The sequence below is a fragment of the Mustela nigripes genome, chromosome 3 (assembly GCF_022355385.1).
Source record: "Mustela nigripes isolate SB6536 chromosome 3, MUSNIG.SB6536, whole genome shotgun sequence".
NCBI classification, from domain to species: Eukaryota; Metazoa; Chordata; class Mammalia; order Carnivora; family Mustelidae; genus Mustela; species Mustela nigripes.
The window spans coordinates 148,602,695-148,625,690 of NC_081559.1; the positions used below are offsets into that span (position 1 = coordinate 148,602,695).

The 22,996-nt window shown below is 38.5% G+C and overlaps 1 protein-coding gene across 2 annotated transcripts; it reads left to right on the forward strand.

Annotated features, from left to right (window-relative positions):
- Positions 1–5,595: 5,595 nt before the first annotated feature.
- Positions 5,596–21,216, forward strand: CA2 (carbonic anhydrase 2). 2 transcript variants are annotated; one of them, XM_059394811.1, is made up of 7 exons: positions 5,596–5,686; positions 6,815–7,012; positions 14,887–15,005; positions 15,511–15,603; positions 16,700–16,762; positions 18,764–18,919; positions 20,402–21,216. In XM_059394811.1, exons 1-7 carry the CDS (start codon positions 5,653–5,655, stop codon positions 20,519–20,521), a joined length of 783 nt encoding a protein of 260 aa, XP_059250794.1. In that variant the 5' UTR covers positions 5,596–5,652; the 3' UTR covers positions 20,522–21,216. The 2 variants fall into 2 exon arrangements, with proteins under 2 accessions (XP_059250794.1, XP_059250795.1); XM_059394812.1 differs by lacking the exons at positions 5,596–5,686; positions 14,887–15,005 and having other exon boundaries at positions 6,837–7,012.
- Positions 21,217–22,996: the final 1,780 nt, after the last annotated feature.

Here is a 22,996-nt window from a genome sequence, read left to right on the forward strand (position 1 = left end):
GACTCCATACTCCTTTTGTTTGTTTGTTTTTAAAGATCTTATTTATTTACTTGAGAGAGACCGAGTGAGTGAGCTTGGGCAGGGAGAAGGGCAGAAGGAGTGGGAGAAGGAGAAGCAGGCTCCCTGCTGAGCAGGACTCAGGACTCTGGGATCATGACCTGAGCTGAAAGCAGATGCTTAACCCGCTGAGCCACCCAGGCACCCATCCATACTCCCTTTGGATGATGCAGGCCACTAAGACATAGTTTGAGGGAAGGAATCCCCAATTTTTATAATCTAAAAATAGATTATATACACACTATTATATATATTAAAGCAAAGGAGACACTTCTAGAGGGTGAAAAAATAATTATAAATATTAGTGCGTACATTTTCCTCCTGCCAGGGGAGTGGCCTCTAATGTGCACCCCTGGGGTTGATGCATTGCACCGTGGAGATAGATGCTTTGGAACCTTCCGCTGACAAGATCAGGTTATACAGTCTCTGGCCAGCTGTCAACTTTCTTCTGTTCTAAGGTTCCACACGGAGCTGGGCCACTGTTTCATCCACTGTCTTACCAAAGGGGGGATTAGCTGAGGAAGGAGGTAGAGGAGGATAACTTGGGGAGGGAAAGTAAGTTTTGCCTCTAGTTTATGACACTTGTGACTCCTGATGCTTGCCCTTGGTCAGGAGGAAAAACTTACTTGTAATGCCTATAATTCCCCTTGCATGGAAAATGTTCGATTGTTCTTGTTTCTAAAAGGAAGTAAAAAAATTCCACATACACCATGGCGATGTATAAGCAGAAGAGAAATTCAATCATGTGACAAAGCTACTATTAACAAAATCAAGCGATCACGATTTTGGTAGGAAAGCCATCGTGGGAAATAGGCTGAGGCAAAGCGGAGAAACAATGATCTTAAGGTACAGGGGTGGGATTTTTTTTTTTCTGTCTAGTCTAACCACCCCACCCCCTCCCCCCAAAAAAATCAGTGAGGGCATACTATGGGCAAAGCACGATTCCAGGGCTCCTCTTTTACTGGACACAAATATAACTCTTTTTAAAAACTGTCCACAAAAGCCTAACGTTGTAGATACTCTTAAGGCAGGGTTTCATGATCTTGATCCTATTAACATTTTAGATGGATTAATTCTTTGTTATAAGGGGCTGTTCTGTGCAGTGTAAGATGTTTAGCAGCATTCCTGAATGCCAGCTTGCACATCCCTAGTCGTGACGATCCAAATTGTCTGTATTGTCTGTGGGGCAAAACTTCCCCCCATGATTCATGAGAGCATAATGAGAACCAATGCTCTAAGAAGAGATAGACTTTTATTCTTATTAAACTGAATATTTCTTGGTGCCGCATGTGGTAGCTATCCTGGACCATAAAATATTTAAAATGCAGAATTTATATTTTTTTCCTGTAATTGTCCCACTGAATATTTCCATTCTAGTTCCAGTTGAAACTGAAACTTGGTAGCGATGTTTGAATTCCCCAATGACTCTTAAAACCTAAATGAATTTAATTACTTATAGTAAAGTTTAAATGCTACTAGTTGTCATAAAAAAAAATAAAGACACATTGAGGAACTAAATTTTTTGTCTGAAAAGCAGTTTACTAAGGAAAGTGAATTTATCTGTTCATTACGTACAGAGTTAATGTTATTTCCTGCCACTTTAATGGTTAGAAGGTGTTTGGTAGGAAACCCTAAAAATGAGCAGCAGGTTGAGATAACTTTTCCGTTTTACAGAGTAGTGTTGCAGACAAAATCCTAAGGCATTTTTACTATAAGGGCAAGAGAAGGAGACTTTACACACTCCTTAAAGTCACATAGCCTGCCCTCAGTGAGGCTCATCGCTAAGAGCTCCAACTTCTAAGTAGGACCACTTGGTTACACACATGGCCCATCACTTCCTAGTGACACCTGGGGTAAACTGACTTATATCTCTGCACCAGCATCCCTGGCTATAATGTAGGCCCATGTGAGACATTTAGAACCGTGCTTGAAGCGTAATCACTTTTCAGTAAGTGCTTTTTTTTTTTTTTTTTTAAGAGTAGGAACTCCGAAAATCAAGAAGCAAATGTGATTTTTTTTTCATGTAAGCTAGAGAAACAGAGAAGCCCATCTATTATTTTACAATGGAAAGTACTAAATAATAATTGTTATTTATTCAATTTTTAAAAAAAAAACATAAGTGGTATCTTCCAGATATTAGTTCTTATCATAATGATCCACAGCTTTAATTTCCCACCTAGTTTACAAATAAGGAAGTGAAGTTCAGAGAGATTACCTAGCTTGCCTAAGTGATGCAAGTGAGAGTTGAAATAGAATCTGAACTCAGGTCTGTCTTCTTGCAAAGTTGATCCCCATCACAAAATTCTACATCTCTGCTGAAGGAACAAGAATCCTAATAGAGCAGCTAGTAGCATACCAGGCATCAGGCTTAATTTACACGACAAAATCACACAAATTAGTCCATTTAACATTTCAACAGCCCAAGATACCTTTTTTTACATTTCAGCTGTTGAAACTGAGGCTCAGAGAGCTTCCGAAATAAATCATCCCAGGTTATATAGAAGAGAAGTCCTAGAAGTTGAATCCAAACTCACAAAAGCTTAGCCCTTAGCATCTATGTGATATTCCCTCCCATCCCATTGCAGAAGAATGTCCAGAAACTCAGAGGCTGAGAGAGGAAAGCCAGAGGCTGGATTAAAGTGGCTTTATATGTCAAGAATTGAAGTCTGGATCATTTTGTGAAAGGTCATTGTCAGATGATCAAAAACAAGGAGGTGGGGGAATAGCAAGGAGCATTCTGGGAACTTCTGCCAATTTCCTCATCTATAGGATGAAGAATTGGGCCACATAAATCTCTCAACTCCCTTTCCTTCTGAAACGCTATATTGTTGCAGTTTGTATCATTCCCTTTCTTACAGCTTCCTGGAGGCTTCCCTATGTAATTAATTGCTATCAAACCCTTCCTGGTATCACAGTCTCAAGCCTTTGCTGCCTGCCGCACCTGCTCTCTCATTTTGGCCTATACCTACTTGTCTCTTTTTCATTCACAACGTTCCCGGCACAAACTCTTCTGTTCCAGAAATGTCCTCAGTCAGGGCCTTTACACTTACTGTTTCCTTTGCCTGAAATGTCTTTCCCTAGATCTTTCCTGAAATGACACTTCACTACAGTTTCCATAACCACCGACTGCATCTAAAGGAATATCCCCCCCCCCCATAATTTTCTACCTCATTCCTGTTTTATTTTCTTTGTAGTAATCAACACTGTTGGAAGTTCACTTTTTTGTTGCTTTTTAATTTGTTGTATACTAATCCCATCCATCTCCATGTTCCATGAAGCCAAGGATCCTGTTGATCTTGTTCATGGCTGTACCCCCTGGGCTGATTCCTGGCACTTTATAGTACTTGATAGATTTGTTGAATGAATGGAGAGATGACTAAAGTTTTTACACCTTACGTCGTACCTAAAAACATTAGGCATGTAATTGGAGCTCAAAAATGTGTAATAGTAATAATGATAACCAATGTTCATCAAGCTCTAATTATTGGCACTGTACTAAATCTGAATCTTTGCAAGACCATGCAATTTGTCCAAGGTCAGAAGACTACTGATTTAGCCCAGATTCAAAAGTAAGTCTAATTTCAGCACAATGTTATTCGTTAGTTTATGTAAAGAGAAACTAAGGTTACCTCCATTTGGATTAGTGACTACAATAATTTCAAAGAGAATTCTTGGGTAGTTACCACTTGTGTCCTGGGCCTCCAGCTTTGCAGAAATTGACAAAGCAAGGATGCCAGCCTGTCTAATAGCCTGGGTACCATCACAGAACCTTTAGAACTCACTTTACTCAACTCTCAACTCTTGGTACTTGTCAATTTTACATCACCAGGGCCTAGAGAAGAGGCTCATAGCAACTGCAAGGCCCTCTCCTTTTGAGTTAAATAAATATCCTAAAATTGTGCAAAGAATCAGGATTATTTCACTGAACCCCATGAGAGTCCATGTAGTTAGAGAGCCATAAATAAAAAGTTTTTCGTAACTATTAACTACATTTTGTGATGGTCCTAGAAACCAAAATAGTTCATTGTTACTCTTGCCTAAAAATTCACTGTGATATCAACAAATAGAACTCCCTGCAAAACCAGAGGTATACACTTTTCTAGATTCTTAGATTCTAGATTCTTAGATAAATCTAAACATGAATCATATTTGTTTCTCTCAAAGATCACAGAGATCCACAAGACAGAAAATCCTCCTCCCATTTTTGTGGCAAATTCCTTTGAAGGAAATGAATTCTGCCCCCCCCCCCCCAACATCCTGACTTATCTATTAGGTATAGTAAGGACAGTGCTTCAAGCCCACAACCCTTTTAGATGGCAATACAAATTTTTTCTTTTTAAGTCAGACCATTAAAAAAGAAATCAAAGAAAATATTGAAATACATAATGTTAAAATATTAATCTTCATTTCAATATAACCATAAATATACGTGTATAGGTATAGGAAGAAGGGGACCCATTTTGCCTCAAAAAATCCTCTCTCTCTCTTTTTAATTATTTCTTACGTATTTCAGATGCCAAGTTCCTTTTTCAGCTAGGGAAAGTTCCCACCTCTTCGCAAGAAATGCTTGCTTTTACCTAATTTCTCTGAGAAAAGAAATTTGTTTTAGAAGTTTTGGGGGACAAGTTTTAAATTAATATATATTCAGCGAGGAAGTCTCTCCCCCAAAGTTAATTTTTTTAAGAGAAGGAGGAAAGTGGGAGGAGATAAGCCCTTCTTCATACTCGACGCTGACAGCCCTGACTGGCATCAAGGAAATGCAATCTCCCCTGCTCGCCTCTGTGGACGAAGGGCAGAAGAGACTCTCGCTCCTCTTGCTCGCTTTATTCCACGGCCGTCCAGCAGGGGGCGCGTGGCTTTCGGTACGCAAAGCTGCTCGCTCCCCAGAGCCTCAAGGACCGTATCCCTATTTGCCCCAAGGTCATAGCTCCTAACCTAGCTTGCCAGTCCCCGCCCGGGGACACCCGGCAGTAAACCCTCGGGGCTGGAGACCCTGGCGCCGGTGGGGTCAAGGGGGTGGGGCGGGAGGGCTCTGAGGCCGGGGATGCGATCACAATGCGGACGACGGATGAAAAGAACCAGGGGCCCGGGTCCCGAGCAGTCAGCACGGCCGCCAGACTCCGCACCCAGGAGGGGGATGGGGTGCTCCTAGACGCTTGCCAGCCCCAGTCCCATCCAGGAGCCCGGGAACCGCCGCCGCCGCCGCCACCACCACGCGCGCCCAGAGCTTGGAACCTCGTTGCCAGCCCAGGGACCCGGGGCCCGGGCCGCGGGCCGAGGGGAGTCGGGGGGCAGGAGAGGAGGTCCTAAGCCCGGCAGAGCGCCCGCCGAGAGGGCGTTCTCCCCGCCCCCGGTGCCTCGCCCGCCTGACCCGCCCCAAGCACTGGGAGATCACCTCCGCCCGTCACCTCCTCCTCCCCTCATCCAGGTCCACCCGGGGCTCCCTCCCCCTGGCCGCCCCCGAAACGCGAAGTTGGCGGGAGCCTATAAAAGCTGGTGACGGCGCGACCCGCGGACACACGGTGCAGGCGCCCGAGGAGCAGCCGCCTCTAGAACGGCGCCAACTCCTGCCCTGCCTCGACCAGCCGCACGACCATGGCCCATCACTGGGGATACGGCAAGCACAACGGTGAGTGCAGCAGGAGGGCGGCGCGGCGGCGGCGGCGGCGGCGCCCGGGGCCCCAGGGTCGGCCCCGGTCCGGGCCCCGGCCCCGCAGCGCCCGCACCTGCTGTTTACCGCGGCTAGTCGGAGCACCCGAGGCAAGGTGTGCCCCCGAGCCTGCCCCGCCTGCTGCTTCCTGTCGCTGGGATGCCCCCGCTGCCGCAGCCCCCGGGGTCACTGTCGAGGAATCCCGGCGTCCAGCGGTGGCGCGTAGGGCGGGAGGGAGGAGAAGCGCAGCCTCAGCCTCGGGACTGGAGGACAGCTGCCTTCGGGTCCCGAGCCGAGACTATCCTAACCAGACCTAGGAGGAAGCGAGGAAGGGTTGTAACGGGAAAATTTTAGTTGTTGATTGCAGAAAAATTAGGGGACTCTCCCTTCCCCCTACACACTTCATTCTCAGCACCACCTGTGGCTAAGGCGCTCAGCACTTACTGTCCCGGGGCGTTTTCATGGGCTGGTTTGAATCCATCGTGGTGATTTCTGAGTTTACCCATCATCTCTCATCTCTTAATGTTAGGGGGTCACCAGGAACCCGGGTTTATCATGGCTACTGATCTGGGTTCTCCAAAGCCAACCGACGCAAAATAAAGATGCGCTGGCGCCCCTTGCGCATCTGGGGGTGGCGTGGGGGCTTCCCTGATCTTTACAAGAGAGGTGCCCGGGTCTGAGCAGTGACTCGGCCTTTACATTTAGTAGGAGGACTCCAGGGAGAAATCCCAACCGGCTCCAAGGTCTTAAATGAGCTTGAATATCCTAAATGCTAACCACAAGCCCTGCGGTAGTGTCTGCCCAATTTCAGTTGCGAATTCAGTAAAATGAGGGTAAAAATAGGTAATATTTATATGGCACTCTGTTTGTTCGATGACCTTTCGTGTATTGATTCCAGTTCTCACAACTTCTCCGATGCCGATGTTATGACCCCATAATACAAATGATGAAACTGAGGCACACATTGTTTTCCCAGAGGTATTCAGCTAAATGGGGCCACCAAAATTGCAACAGATCACATTGGCTCCAGAATTATTGCCCCCTTCTAGGGCTCTGGTTGTGCCCTTCCCCACACTGGGGGATTCACACATCTCTTCTGACCGCTAGGACCCGAGCACTGGCATAAGGAGTTCCCCATTGCCAAGGGACAGCGCCAGTCTCCTGTTGACATCGACACCAAAGCAGCCATTCATGACCCTGCCCTGAAGGCTTTGTCTCCTTCCTATGAGCAAGCGGTTTCTCGCAGGATCATCAACAACGGTCACTCTTTCAACGTGGAATTCGATGACTCCCAGGACAAAGCAGGTCAGTGTTTAAAAAATAACATGTGCCTTTTACCCAGTACTTTCCCAGCTTAATGAGAGGAATCAGGAGCAGTGGCTTAATACTACAGTTTGTCTCAGTACTCAAAGATGCTACTTTGCTAATCTTTGTTAGGGCCCAGGCTCTGAGAAGTAGGCCAATTACTTTGAAGTGGCCCAGGGCTGTTGCTCCTCTATACAACTCCTGGTTTCTATGTAGGGCACCGAATAACTGTGATCTGCTTGTGACAAGTCACAGAAGGCAAGGTCGCTGCGATGTGAAGATCAGCAAGGAGGAGATTTGCAAAAACTGAAATTTTTAAGATTCTTTCTAAAATATTTGCCTTCCAGAATGGATCCTATCCAATAAAAAGTGCCTCTTTAGTGCTCTCTTCAAGGCAGCAGACAGGGGAGTGATGAAAACCTCACTATTTAAAATAGTGAAAATTTTTTGAAACATTGTATTTATGGGTCCAAATGTGCTAAGAGGAGGCAGTATTTTTTGGTATCCACCCAGAAATTCATTCCACAAATGAAGATGTTTTAGAGTGGGTGGGCCTTGGCCCACCTGGCCCATTGCTGACAAAACCAATTACTGTAATTTATCTGTAGCGGGGCTGTTTACATGATGCCCATTGAATGCTTTTTTCTTATTTAGAAACAGGAGAACAATCCCATTCAGACATGGTAGCAGCTTTCTTTGCCCACTGGTTGGTTTAATTGCCAGTGCCCTATTTTCCTGAGTGCTTTCCTCTGAAGGTCGTTGCAAACACATGATGAGCGGTGATGGTATGGGAGCAGGGAAAGCATGGGGCAAAAAGAGAACACAGAGAAACAGGGATGCATTCAATAATGCTGTCAAAATTTTGGAGTAACGGTGGATAGTACTAATATATAAGTGTGATTATAATCGTCATAGCCTAGTTGACCATTCTTTTTTGTTAGCTCTCTTGTATATTCCATCCAATTTGGAAAAAATCCCTTCTCCCCCTGCTTCAAACACTTTTTTGACACTTGGATTTCTGAAATAGTGATTCTGGAAGACAACTTGTTGGAGGGTGATGTGCAGCTCACCTGAGAAATGTTTTCAACCTACCTGTGCCCTGGGTGCACCTCCCCCCAGTACACACACAAGCACACACACACACATTCTGGCATAGTATAATGAGTAATTAGACTTTGATTATTAGGTTTAATAGAGGATATTTCCTGAAGACATTCCTTCAATCATTCTGCTATACTGCCTTCCCAAATAAGCCTCCCACTCCAAAGAAACAATGCTCAAATGATTAGGCTAAATATGAGGGAAACAAATTTCTTCCCTTCCTGTTAAAAATATTGTATACTTTGATTATAATAGGACAAGACCATAGGTCTTGGTGGTATTATACATACAGAAAGGATGCTATAAAAGTTCATATTTAGTTATTCAAAGACCAAAAAAAGTGAGCTATTTTATTTTATTATTTATTTATTTATTTTTAAAGTGAGCTATTTTAGTCTGTACCTATCAAATTCTACAAAAAGAGATGCAATGAATGTATGTTTCAGTGTTATCAGTGAGATCATCGTTTTCAATGAGAGTCAAGTCTACCAGTATATACCTCCTTTGGTGCAACATAGACATTGGATACTTTTTTTGGAGCAATGAGGAAACAAATGTCTAACAAATAGAACCAGATGAGATAATTCCCTGTATTCCTTACAAATCTGGTCATGAAGTAATTGCTCCAGTAGTATATTATTACTGGAAAATGGATTTCAGCATTTAGAATAGCAACTATGAGCATGGAATGGGGTCAGATAGCCATGGGCTCAAGTTCCATCTCTGCCACTAACCAGCTCAGTGGCCCTGGGAACAACAGCAACTTAATCTCTCTAATTTTTAGTTTCCTTAACTGTAAAATTGGAGTAAGAGTAGTTTCTACCACAGAGGAAGTATTAAATGGGACAGTAGATATGAAGCACCTAGCCCAGCACTTGGCACGTAATAATTCCACAGTAAGTGACCATTGCTGTTTCCATGTCTTCATACCATTTGACTGCTTTTATTAGGCAATTGTTGTAGGGATTGCACCTGTGATAAGATTTCTGAAGAAAGTTTCTAATGAGCTGTAAGATTACCTGCCATCACTTAATGGGATTTAAACATTTTATTTTTATATGTTCCTGGACATCCCATTTATCATATTAAAGTATATACTTATTTTATATGAGATGTTATATAGTTACATATTTTAGCATGGATATGTCGAGTCCTGATGGATTTCTACACAAGCAGTAACTGATTAGAGTTAGCCCCACTTTTCTAAGTACTTCTCCTGGTGAGTAACACATATATTATTAAAGCCATGTTTAGATTGTGAAGAAAGTGTTTCCAATGGGGTCTCAAACCTATGTCTTTAGAGACACACGTGTTCTTCACTCAGTTCTTATAAAAAAGCCAAACACCACCACAAGAAAACCCTTCCTAACGCCAACTGAATGTAAGATCAGCTAGGTACCATGAAGGCAGGATTGAGGCCTGGTCTCTTTCTTGTATCCCTTGAACTCATGCTGGGCAAGCCTCAGGTGGAAAGGCAGAGAAATAACAGATGCTGACCATGACTTTGGCAAGTCCAAGAAGGACATGTGTTGTTCCATTCCAAGGAACAATGGAAACATGAAAGAGACTTAGGAGTCATCCTGTGTAAGTCAGGAAAGACTTTACAGGGTGAATAAAACTTGTGAGGCTTGAAGGATTTTGGTGTCTTGGAGGAGACTCCAGGCCAGGAAAAGTTGGAAAGACCCTGCGATTTGAAATTGTGGAGTATTTACTCTGACAGATGTGGAAGAGTTAATGTTAGAATGACCTGCTCTCCTTTATGTATGAAAGATCCCTTTGTAACTTTGCCCAAACTTCTTCAACATTGTCAGTTGTTCCGGTTAAACAAGGAAGCGTTCCCCCACCCCTCCTAGGATGAAGACTATATTAAAATGTTGGCATTAAGGAAAAACACATCTATAGAATAAAACAAACAATCATACCATGTCGAGAAACGCCCTTTTGACTTTTTTTTTTTTTAAAGAATCCTAGACTCTCAAGTTAGAACAAATGATGGAGATATTCCATTCAAATTCACTTAGACATGAGGAAACAGAATGCTAAGGAATTTAAATGCCCATCACTTAAAAATAGAAGTTGAATAAGAATCTTTGAATGATAACCAGAGTTAATATTTAATGTGTACATACCATGGTTTTAAAAATTGATATGCTTTTCTATACACTGAAGTCTAAAAATAATTTCTTCATTTTGGTCACTCGATATTTTAGGTCGACAACTTAACATCTTTTTTTGTTAGGAGTTATTTTTATGGCATTAACATTTTTAGATGTCTTTTATGTCTTGTTTTCTACATTGATAGTGCTTCAGTTCATTTTAATTGATTTATTTTTATTTTTAGTGTGGTTTCAGCCTTCTAGAATTTCTCATAGATTTAAGTTTTCAAATACATCCTAAATATTATCTTAAACTTGAACTTAAGTGCTAAGTTATCAGGAAATGAGCTGGTTGTGTTTATTAGTATATTTGAGCTTGAGATAATTATTTTTAAGTGTGGAGTTAATAAAAAAAATTGTGGGGTTAATAGGCTTTAACTGGAAGCTCTCATCAATCTTCTAAATTCTTTTAAAAATAAACCACCTTTAATAAATGAAAAGTTGCTAATCCTGTTAGGCTTTCAAAAAAATTATTAAAAAATAACTCTCTCTGCTTGAGTTCTTTTATTACTAGCTTTATCTGGGAGAAAAAAATACTAGTCAAATTATTAACTTCTGCTAACTCATTAAGTTTTAGGGAAGAGTTTAAAACTCTCCTGCTTTATTACAATGTTAGATGCAAATATTGAAAAACCAATGCCTGAAATTATTGAGCCAGTCTATATACAACTCTCATATCATTTCTGTTCTGAAGAAATGGAAATATTTTTATCTGTTTATATTATTTCAAGAAAAAAGGAAGGAAACAGTTTACTTATGCTCATTTGAAACAGACCATTGTCTATATGACATAATAGAGCTTCATACATGAGTCTTGCTTGATTTTCAAGGACTTGCTTTTGAAACTTTAAAAATTATCCTTCCATGAATAATTTTAAGTTAAAAGGAAGCATAATAGCAACAAGTGAAAGGGTTTGTTGTGCATACTGTTAATGTTATAAGCAGAAACCTAAGTATTTATAAATCTGACCAAAGCCTTCTAAGTTCTGTATTTAATTATGTTCATGTCAAAAGAGTTTCTTTTTTTATACTCTTCTATGATTTCCATAGACCTGAAACTAAAAATTTCTGTTCTGTTGATTTTTAATTGTTGTTTACCGTAGTGAAAGTGACAGCTAAATATCTCACTATTTAAAAGAAATAGATTGTCGACATCTTGTCCTCATTCATTTTCTTGATTTTAGTATGTCAACCCTAGGATTATTGGCTACTGCTAAAAAAAAAAAAAAAAAAAAAAAGCAATGTATGATTTAATAATTTTAAAAGTATTCATAAAAGAAGATTGTTTACCTTCTGGGAAATGCCGCAGTTTTAGTAGACTTAGTCCTTTACTTCATTAATAAGAAATCCCTCAAATTTGAATTTTAAACTAAAGATTATTGAAAATGATCTGTATATCTGTATATTGGATTTAAGAGAGATTATCAATATTCATTAAGATCTTTAGTTGGTTATTTGGGTACATCTTACGTTAAGTAATAATAAAGTGGGAAGAAAAAATTTTAAAATGTTAATTTTTCAGTTTTTAATATGCATAGATAGTCTTATTACTGGAGTGATGTCTTAATTTTCACAAATAACAGAATTTACATAACTTCCCTAAGTAATATGTATAGGAAGACAGATTATAATATAATTAGTGCTTATTTTCTGTGTTATGTATGCAGAATGTATAACTGACGGGAGATCATCGAAATTAAAATTAGCTGGTGTTGAGATTTGGATTTAAATTAAGTTTTGGGAATCTTGAAAAAGATATCCTGGTAGAAAACCCCATTTATATCTCTCCCATCCCTGTGGAACACATTTCTATGATACAATAAATTATTGACTCTTCAGGGCCCCCACCAGCAGGGCTGGATTTTAAAGAGGAAAAACAGAGTCTGCAGTTTCTATTACCTTTTCAAATTACTTTTGCATCAGAAAAACAGACTTCATTTTAAACTGGAACAGTTTAGAAATGGCAAGTAGCAATCCAAATAAGTAAATAAATAAGTAGATCTGGAAAAAGTGCAAACTCCATATCTCTCAACCAAATATCTTTTTCATTTTGCAAATAAATAAATAAATATATATATATATATATATATATATATATATATATACACACACACACATATATGTGTATATATATGCTACCTTTATTGGGGTTTGTGGTGATTTATTATTATAAAGATGTTTTCAGGGGGACTTCATTGACAAAACTCCATGCTAAGAATTTGCTGAGAAATAGCTAACTAGCTGAAGAAGACAAGAAATGCTTCTTTTTGTAGCAATTAAATTTTAAGAATTTAATAATCTCTCCTAGGTATGATGGGCTTCTAATCTACATAGCAACATAGTTTTATTTTAACAAGAGCTAAAGCAGGTGTCTGGTAATAATAGATTAGCACTGAGTAAGTTTAATCATTGAACCTAGAGCATTCTTTTTTAATTAACAAAGCTTATTTAAGAAAAGCTCAAATATATTCTTGACTAATTCTAAATATTCTCTGAAATAAATAAATTAGGCTGGAATCTTAAGGTCTTCAAGAGAGTGAATAAGAATAAGAAATAGCCAGTAAGCTTTATTATTTTTAAAATTTAAGATTCTGATATGATTCTTTGAAAGGGAAAGGAGATTCATTTAAAATGGTAAGTTACACTGGTTACTCAATATGGTTTATTTCATTTATTTTGCCACTTGATAGAATTAATGATGTTAGGATATCTGCTTTTTAGGATCAGCCAGTTAGTAGCTTTAAAGTAATGATAAAGGAATTGTTTCAGTACCAATTATTTCATAAATATATATCTTGTTTTTAGGTTATATCATTATGAAAAATGGGAATTTTCTCATTTTTGAAGAAGCCTAGGGGAGGGGGCAGATAAGGCTAAATCTTTCCTTACAAGATTATTAGATTAAAAAAATTTTTTTATAATAATTTGTTTTTAAGGTTCAAAAGATGTGATTTTATCAGAATATACCCAAATCGATGTTTCTTAGAAGATCTATAACACCACTTCTGATTGGTTCTTTTTCTTTTTTTTAATTCCTTCTTTTTTTCTCCTGGTGTATTGTAAGGCAGAGCTGGCAAGGAGAGATTGTATCAAGAGCTGTAGGAAAGGCCTAAATGTCTTCCAGCCAGCTCTATTTTTTCCTTTGGGTAAATGAATGGATATTGCTACTGTTTATGTGTATTTGGGTGAAGTTAAGAAAATTTGATTGTACAGACTTTGTTGCTTTGTTTTGCAAAGCCAAAGTAAGTTTGGGCTCACTGTTTTATAGATTTATAACCCAAAGCTATTAAAATATACTTATAAAAACAGATGGTAGAACTAAACTAATTGTAAAAGCTTTTAAATATATTGGTAAAATTTCATTAATACATATAACTTAAAAAAAAAAGATTATGGAGAGGATGGGGAAACTGATTTCATACTATATTAATTCTCTGTAACACACAAATCATTAATTATCTGCAAACAGACTGTGGCCTAAGAAGATGACATCTAGTCCCATTCTTACATCTTGTGTTCTTCTCTAACAAAGTTATATTAATACCAGAACAGTGGAATCGTTAGACTGTCATTAAAGTTAGAATTTTAAGGTTTTGGAGACAATAGAGTACTGCATATGTTAGATGATCAACAAACTCTTAGTGAAGTAATAAACAATTGAATGTATTACACTTTACAGATGAGGACATTAAAAGTCAGAAATGTTCAATAAAAAATTTTAATGGGAGGGGCATGTGGGTGGCTCAGTCAGTTAGGAAACTGACTTTCGGTTTCAGCTCAGGTCATGATCTCAGGGTCCTGGGATCAAGTCAGTGGCTTGAGATTCTCTCTGCCTCTACCCTTCCCCCCAACTCATGCACCCACTCTCTCTTTCTCTTTCTAAATCAGTCTCAAAAAAAAATTTTTTTTTTAATGTACCAAGCTAGTTAATACCAGTGACCATCCAAATTCTGGAGAATTTGGAAGGCCAGAGCAAGGAGAATTGGATATTCTACTAAGATCAATAGAATGCTTATGGTTTCACAAATTCTGGGGGGTAAGAACTGGCCTCGGAGGTTGGCAAAGCAGGTAGTAGGACAGCCACTGGGCCATGTAGAGCAGGGGTTCCCACGCTGGTCAGTGTGGGCCACAGACCTGCACTGGCAAGCAGCTGCACGGGCACTTCCTCTGTGATTCACAGAGGACTTAATAATTCCACCTAAAATTTCCTCTTTCTCAACCAGCACCTCTGACTCCTAACCAAATCCAGAAGAGAAGTATCACTGTGCTCAGAAACCAGACGGGAAAAACATCCATCCTTCAAGCCAACACGAGTGAGGAGAGAAGCCAGCTGAAATGATTTTGTTCAGCACTATAGACTAAACTTGAGTCTGGACTTAATTTTCCCAGAGCGAAAATGTTGCTACAGGCATAAAGTTAGAACTACAAAACAGGGTTAAATTAGACTGTAATATTTAATACTGTGTGTGTTTCATGTGCATATGTATGTATATGTGTGTAAACACATGATTGTGTGTATGTATATACATTCATATACATATAAACACTCACACACATATGCACATATATAATATACATATACATATATTTTATATATATATATATTTTAAATTTTAGTGCTGAAAGGAGGACCCCTCACTGGCACTTACAGATTGATTCAGTTTCACTTTCACTGGGGTTCATCTGATGGGCAAGGTTCTGAGCACACTGTGGATAAAAAGAAATATGCTGCAGAGGTAAGAGACGCTTTTTTGCTTTCCAGGGAAAGATGTAAATTGATATTCAGCTTTAATTTCAAAACCTTAATTTTGTAAATTTGACTCAATCTAAATGAACTTTTTTTTTTTTTACAAAGGAACTTCATATTTGCTTCTTATAACTTTTATTTGTGATATTACAATGAATGCTGCAAAACATTCTCTACTACTTCCAAGGACATCATTAGCAAAAAATAAAATAAATTCAAATTGGAGGATCCCGTTTTAATATATATCTAGAAATAAGCTTTGTGTCTTCCCACAAGAACATGTAACTCTTTGTCTTGAAGTTGATGAAGTCATTTGCTGTTATGCCAAATTCTAAATAATTAGAATTAAAATGAAAGAAAAGTTTATTTTTTAAGTTATCCACACGTTTACTTTTTTTAGTAACCTTTAGCTATGAGGAAAAAGATCACTGGATGAAACCTGTAGGATTTATTATGTGTCTCATTTATTGTGGTTTTGTCTCCCACTGCTTTAGCTTCACTTGGTTCACTGGAACACCAAATATGGGGATTTTGGAAAAGCTGTGCAGCAACCTGATGGACTGGCTGTTTTGGGTATTTTTTTGCAGGTTAGTTGATGGTCCAGTTCTTTTTTCCCCTGTTTTTTTAATTTTTATTTTAATTTTTATTTTTTTTTTAATTTTAGAAAGATTAAGCAAACAGAACATTCAGAGTAAACAGGACATCCTCCAAAGAGCCTCGGAAATGCCTTTGGCTCCAAAATATTTTCAGGCACCTGTTTCCCCCCCGCAACCCCCCGCCTCCCCCCCCCCCCCAGTAGCTAGTAGCAGTGGAGAAACAATCTGAGAAGTATTCATGAGGTGCTATTTATATTAAATGTGAAGGGTGTATACATGGGAAATGTGAAAGGAAAAAGAGGTATACTTAAGGTGACTACCGGTTTTTGTTTTAAAATTCGTCCCTAACTAGATAGTACTGTTTCATGATAGTCTGCTAAAGTAAGATCAGGTTTTGGAGGGCTCAAGGGCAGTGACCCAGTATTGGAGAATTTCAGGCAACAGTGGGACTTACAGGTTGAGCTGCCCTCCAGACAGTTATAAAGCAAGTGGAGATAGGTTTAGGTTGGAGATTCATGGAGCCTGACATCATATGTCAAGGTGGGAGCTACACATGAGTATGAAATCATCCAAGAAAAGCCTGAAGAGGGAGATGGTAAAGCTGCTGAGCATGCAGTCCCAAGAAACTGCAAAATGTAAGACATTTAAGGCAGTGGAAAGATGCTAATGAAATGGCTAAAAATGACAAGAGTCAGGGGAAACTGCCGAAGTTGGAGGGCAGAGGGAAAGCCAAAGGAGGAGAGAATTTCAAAAAGGAGAGAAGTCAATAGTATAAAATCCTGCATAACGAAGGTAAGCACTGAACAGTGTTCTTTGTTTTGGCAGTTAGAGGTCACTGGTGATTTTTAGGGGGTATATTCAGGAGAACTATAGGGTGGGGTGGAGGGATAGAACTCGGAGGGAAGTTGTCCGTGGAAGTGGGGAAGTTCGTGGTGCCCGTGTTGTCAGAGTAAGATGGTTGAGTGGCACGTAGCAAGTGGGAGACTTTGGTGCACTACTTGGAAAAATTTTATGGTAGAGCTGCTCAAATCAACACTGATGTAGTACCAACAGGATTCCAGTACCTTCTATGTCGTGTCTTTCATAGATTGGTGATGCCAGACCAGGCCTACAAAAAGTGCTCGATGCCCTGGATTCCATAAAGACAAAGGTACAGTTGAATTTTTTGCCACCTCAATAGAGTACTTTCATATCCCATTGGTTTTAGGAAACTTTTTGGATCAAAATGAATAGTCTTGGTTTGACATGTGGTGTTTTAATAAGGAGTTAACAGAGGTGAGCCTGAAGAATAACCCATCCCATGTTTGAATTCTCTCTACGGCAGAGCCACATTTAGGTCATTGAACATCTGCTACGTATGATCACCAAGGACAGCTCTGGCTTTATAAAGCTTATCCTCAAACTGAAGCCACATTTATCTTCTGAAAGGCTCCCTTATTACTCCTAGCTGACCCCTTTGGATTATGTGGAATAAACCTGATTTAAAATGCTTATTTAAAAAGATATATGTATCTTCATGTTCATTATTTACAATAACCAAGATCCAGAAATAGTCTAACTGTCCAAACTGGATGACTGGATAAAGAAATGGGCTATATATAATATAACTATTTATGTAACATATTATATATAAAATATAATAATATATAATAATATTGTTATATGATTACATATTATATACAGTATAATATGTGATAATATTATGATATAATAATATATATAATTATATATAATATATTATATATACACAATAGAATATTGTCCAGTCATCAAAAAAGAAGGAAATCTTGTCATTGATTACAATGTTGGTGGACCTTAAGGCCATTATGCTAAGTGACTTAAGTCAGACAGAAAAAGACAAATACCATATGATCTCACTTATATGTGGAATCTAAAAAACAGACAACAAAAACAAAAACACAAAAAAGTGAGCACTAGATACAGAAAACAGATTGGTGGTTATCAGAGGTGGGGGGAGGTAAGTGAAGGGGGTCAAAGGGTACAAAGTTCCAGTTAAGAAATAAGTAACTCAGGCACCTTGGTGGTTCAGTCAGTTAAGCTTCTACCTTCAGCTCAGGTCATGATCCTGGAGTCCTGGGATCAAGTCCCACGGTGGCTCCCCACCCTGTGGGGAGTTTGCTTCACTCTTTAACCCTCTTGTGCTTTCTCCCTCTCACTCTCTTTAAATAAATAAATAAAATCTTTTAAAATAATAATAAATAAATAAGTCATGGGGGATATAATGTACAGCATGGTGACTATTCATAATATTGCATTGCATATTAGAAAGTTGCTAAGAGGAGACTTTTTTTTTAAGACCAGATTTTCGAAGTTCTCATCATAAGAGAAAAAAATTATTAGTAACTGGGCTGTAACTTAGTAACAGACTGTTACATGTTAACAAGTAGACTTATTGTGGTGATCATTTTACAATATACATAAATATCAAATCATTATGTTGGGCACCTTGAAGGTAATATAATATTATGTGTTAATTATACCCAGTAAAACAAAACAAAACAAAGTAAAAAACATGGTCCTTCTTTCTTTTGACCCCTTTCTCTAAGAGCATTTTACTTACCCTCAGGCTAGTTATCTTTAGTGCCCTTTAACTATTCCCATACAGCAAATTTTCTCTCTTTGTAACAACCTTGTCACTGTTCTTGTAGCTCTCTGCCTTGTACATCTAATGCTTTGAAAGTGTAGTGTCCAGAAAGGAAAGGGGTTCCTTAGTCCTGAACTGGTGATCAGATAGAATAGGAAGACAATTACCTCCTTATCAAAGATACTATATTTTTGCTACTGAAGCCTAAAATTGCATTATTTCAGTGGCAGCAGTTTTGTTGTAAGTGCTGGATGTGATCAGTTAATAACAGTGGAAATTATAAGGGATGATTTGAGAGGACAAGATGAGAATTGGACATGAAAAAATTAGAGAGTAAGGCTCTCTTGCCCATATCTGCTCATCTCTATTTCCAAGTCAAATATCTCTCTTAATTTCTTTTTTACTTTGTTTTCTGGTCAACATGGGACCTCTTAAAAAAAAAAAAAAGTTTTGGCAACCAGAGGGGAATAGCTATTTCCTAATCTCCTGCCTTCCTCCCGCTCTGATCTTGTGGCATTTGTAACCGGTGTGTTTGCCTTGTTCCAGGGTAAGAGTGCTGACTTCACCAACTTTGACCCTCGTGGCCTCCTTCCTGGAAGTCTGGACTACTGGACCTACCCAGGCTCACTGACCACTCCTCCCCTTCTGGAATGCGTGACCTGGATTGTGCTCAAGGAGCCCATCAGCGTTAGCAGTGAGCAGGTCGGTTTTTTCAAGTGAGATCGAGCCCTTCGTCCAGGCAGAGGAGCGTAGCTTTTGGATTCGGACAGACCTGGGGTTGAATCCTCCTGCTCCTGCTTCTAGATGTGGAACTAGTGTCCATAACAGTGCTTAGCAGATAAACAGCATTCAAGAAGTATTTGCTGGGATTAGCCATAACTTTAGGGTAGCTTGTTTGCTCTCTATAACTGGATAATCATGAGGGTTAAGTGAGAAAGGTGTCTGTCACCTAATAAATTCCTTTATATAAGCTACAAGGAAATCGAGGCCCAGGACCATGAGATTTCACATTCAAGGTTCCATAGATATCAATGGTAACTCACAGGTAACCGCTCACTCACATGAGAGTTTACCCAGTTTTATTTCTTTTTTTTTTTCCAATTTATTTTATTTTATTTTTTTATTTTATTTTTTTAAATTTATTTTTATTTTTTATAAACATATAATGTATTTTTATCCCCAGGGGTACAAGTCTGTGAATCGCCAGGTTTACACACTTCACAACACTCAGCATAGCACATACCCTTCCCAATGTCCATAACCCTACCACCCTCTCCCAACCCCCCTCCCCCCAGCAATCCTCAGTTTCCTTTGTGAGATTAAGAGTCACTTAAGGTTTGTCTCCTTCCCAATCACTCTTGTTTCATTTATTCTTCTCCTACCCCCTTAACCCCTGCCACTCCACTTCCTCATTATTTCTATCAGAATACATTTCTGAATTCTGACAAAAGGAAAAGCCATCCCTTGGAGAAAATTATCTATCAAAACTCACTCCAAATTGCTCTAAAGCCCAGACCACAGATTCTTACCTTTCCCATACAATATAGTTTATGAGGTTCAAGTTATTAATGTAGCTTCTGGGTCACCAATAGTCCCATAGACTGTCTCTATTCCCCCCACAGTTGAAATGTAGAAAACGGACAGTCCTCTGTAAGGTCCACAAGAACTTGGATCCTGGATAATTTAACTAATGTTAAATTCATTTATGTGTTTCTGTACATTAAAGCAGAGATGCGCACCAGTCACTTATCTCCTGGGGCTTTTGGATCCTGGACCACTTTATCCAGTAGTACAGATGCTGTAGTTTATCTTCCTGGGGCAGAAAGCAAAACTCTATAATTTGGATCTAGAATTTTTATTATTATTTTACATCTCAGAAATGTTTTATAGACTTTTGATGATTGATTTTAAAATTAAGAGGGGATAAAAATAAGCCCACTGAAAATTTCCTTCTGAACGACACCAACAATCTTGTGTGTATTTTCCAGAAATTGACTTGTCACTAAAAGCATACATATATAATGTTTATGTGATTGTATATTTATTGGGAACCAAAGTGAACTTTGAATTTTGATACATACAAAGTATAGTGACTATTGGTGAATATGGGAGAATAAGCACATAAGTGAATACTATTGGGAAACTTGTATTTTAAAATCTTTTCTCTTGTATTTTGCCTTTTAGATGATGAAATTCCGTAAGCTTAATTTCAATAAGGAGGGTGAGCCTGAAGAACTGATGGTGGACAATTGGCGCCCAGCTCAGCCACTGCACAGCAGACAGATTAATGCGTCCTTCAAATAAGATGGCCCCAGAGCCCACATCCAGATAGTGGATATTTGGGATATTAGCTAAGCACAAATCTACCTTGGTGAATCGGACCTTGGCTGCTTTGCGTCTGGTTTTCTAGATCCTTATCTCTCACCTGTTGTCCTCATTAGTAAAATGTGAAGAACTTGACCAGTTGTCGTGCTTGACCGAATTGCTGTGACTGGTGCTTTGGTTCTGGTAATAGCCTTTCTGTAGGAGAGAATATAATATAAGGAATAAGAGAACAAAGCATCTTGACTTTGTTCGTAGCACATGGGGTGATGAGCACAGACAATTGTTCACAAAAATGCTAACTTTAAAACATAGGAAAGTAGAATAATTGAGTGCAAATCCATTCCATGACATAAATTGAGCTGTGTAATGTAAATCAGGTGAAATAGTCATGATTCTATGTAATGTAAATCAGATGAAATAAATGTTTATGATTCTGAGATATTATATTCAAGAAAAAAATTTTAAATTCTTATATATTTGTAGCAATGTTATCTGGAAAATGAATTATGTTGTAATTTAGTGACTTTTGAATTACAGAGATGTAAATGAAGTATTATCTGTAAAATTGTTATAATTATAATTGTAATACAGAGTATATTTCCATTCAAATAATATATCATAATTTAATAAATATTGTATTTTAGATATATTCTCTAATAAAATTTGGACTTCTATTTGGGCTTATTTTATTCTATGCTGGGTATTGGGTAATAATGGAAGAGCAAAATGTGTTCTTTTATAACTCCTATTAACACATTATTAACAATAAGCCATCATAATTGGGTACTCACAATTGTAGGAGTTTCCATAAAAGGAAAAACCCTGAAGGTCATGTACTAATTGCCAAGAGTTGTTTTAAGTGCTTTCTGAGCACTCATTCACGTGACCTTCATGATAACCCTACAAGAATGAATCCTGCAAGAGAGAGAGGAACGGGTTAAACTAGAGCAGCAAGCCAGAGAAAAGTGTATGTGCAGAATCAATATATACTCCTTGGAAATAAAACAAATAAAAGTCCATTTTATTTAAAGAAGGGAATTTAAGTGGTACCCACAAGTAAAAGAGTAATTCGAAGCTTAGAAAGATAAATTATACCCTTTACACATAGGAAGAAAAGTGAGTACATGAAATAAAAATCTCCCACTATTATGGCTGTTCTGGATTTAGCTGTGCGCCTGGACCATGGAATGAATTTTTGGCTGATGAGTTATTCTGGAAAGCCAAGTTTAACACATAACTCAAGTTCTACCCTTCATGGAATAAAACCTCTTTGGTATTGGAGATTTAAAAAAAAAAAAAGAAAAAGTCTCTAAACTCAATACACTTAGGTGGCTCAGTTGGTTAAGTGATGGACTCTTGATTCAGCTCAGTCATGATCTTAGGATCATGAAATCGAGTCCTGCATCAGGATCTGTGTTGAGTGTGGAGCCTGCTTAAGAGTCTCTCTCTCTCCCTACCCTACTCACTTTCTCTCTCTCTCAAAACAAAACAAAGTAACCTAAATTCATTTATACCCCTCATTTGCTTTACTAAAGAACTATGCTGAGTTTTCTGTAAGAGAAAGATCACAAGCTTTGGAGCTTGGTTTGTTTTGAATCCCACTCTTTTCAACCTCTCTGATCCTGGCCATAATTCCGGCCAGGATTGTGATAATTATATGATATCATGTCTGGTGTATAGGAGTTGGTCAAAAGTACTTTTCAAACTTCGTGTGTGTGTGTGTGCGTGCGCATGCGCGCGCGTGTGTTATTTTTTTAACAGTACCATCAAATTTCCTTAGTTTCCCGGAATGAGGCTTCCCCTCTAATTCGCTGGTTATTGCTTTGGGTAAGGAAGCCATATAGCCAACCTTAACTAGAATTATTTGTAAAGTAAAAGTAAACCTATTTCAGGTGAATTGCTGAGGACCTCTTCTAAACATAAAAGCAGTTTAATTTGTGCATATCTTTACATACTGGTTTTCAGTTATATACTGAACCAGAAATTTATCAATAACTGAGTTCTATATGTAGATGAATGATTATGTGCTTAGCATATAACAGATGATCTCCAAATACTGCAATGAAAACATTTTGCTTTTGGCTAAAATTAAATTTAACCAGGAGATAGTATTTATTTTATTTTTTTGAGCAATTTTCTTGTCATATTTGTAAAGTGCCACAAACTATTTTAATTTAAATAAGTGCTTTTCAAATGTTCCATCAAAATATTCCTTAAAGCAGAGAAGTAGTCTTAGTACTTAGCAGGCACAGTTCAAAACAAACCATTGCTTCTTTAACGACTCATTTTTATTATTAAGTGTTTTCAAATTTTACATTCTAGTCTATATTATAGCCACATTCATCTTTAATATAAAATGTTTCAACTAGCTTATTATAATTACTGAAATTGGCACTCTGGGAATGTTTATCCTGCAACTTATTAGCTTTGGTCACTGGGTGTACCTGCTGAGAC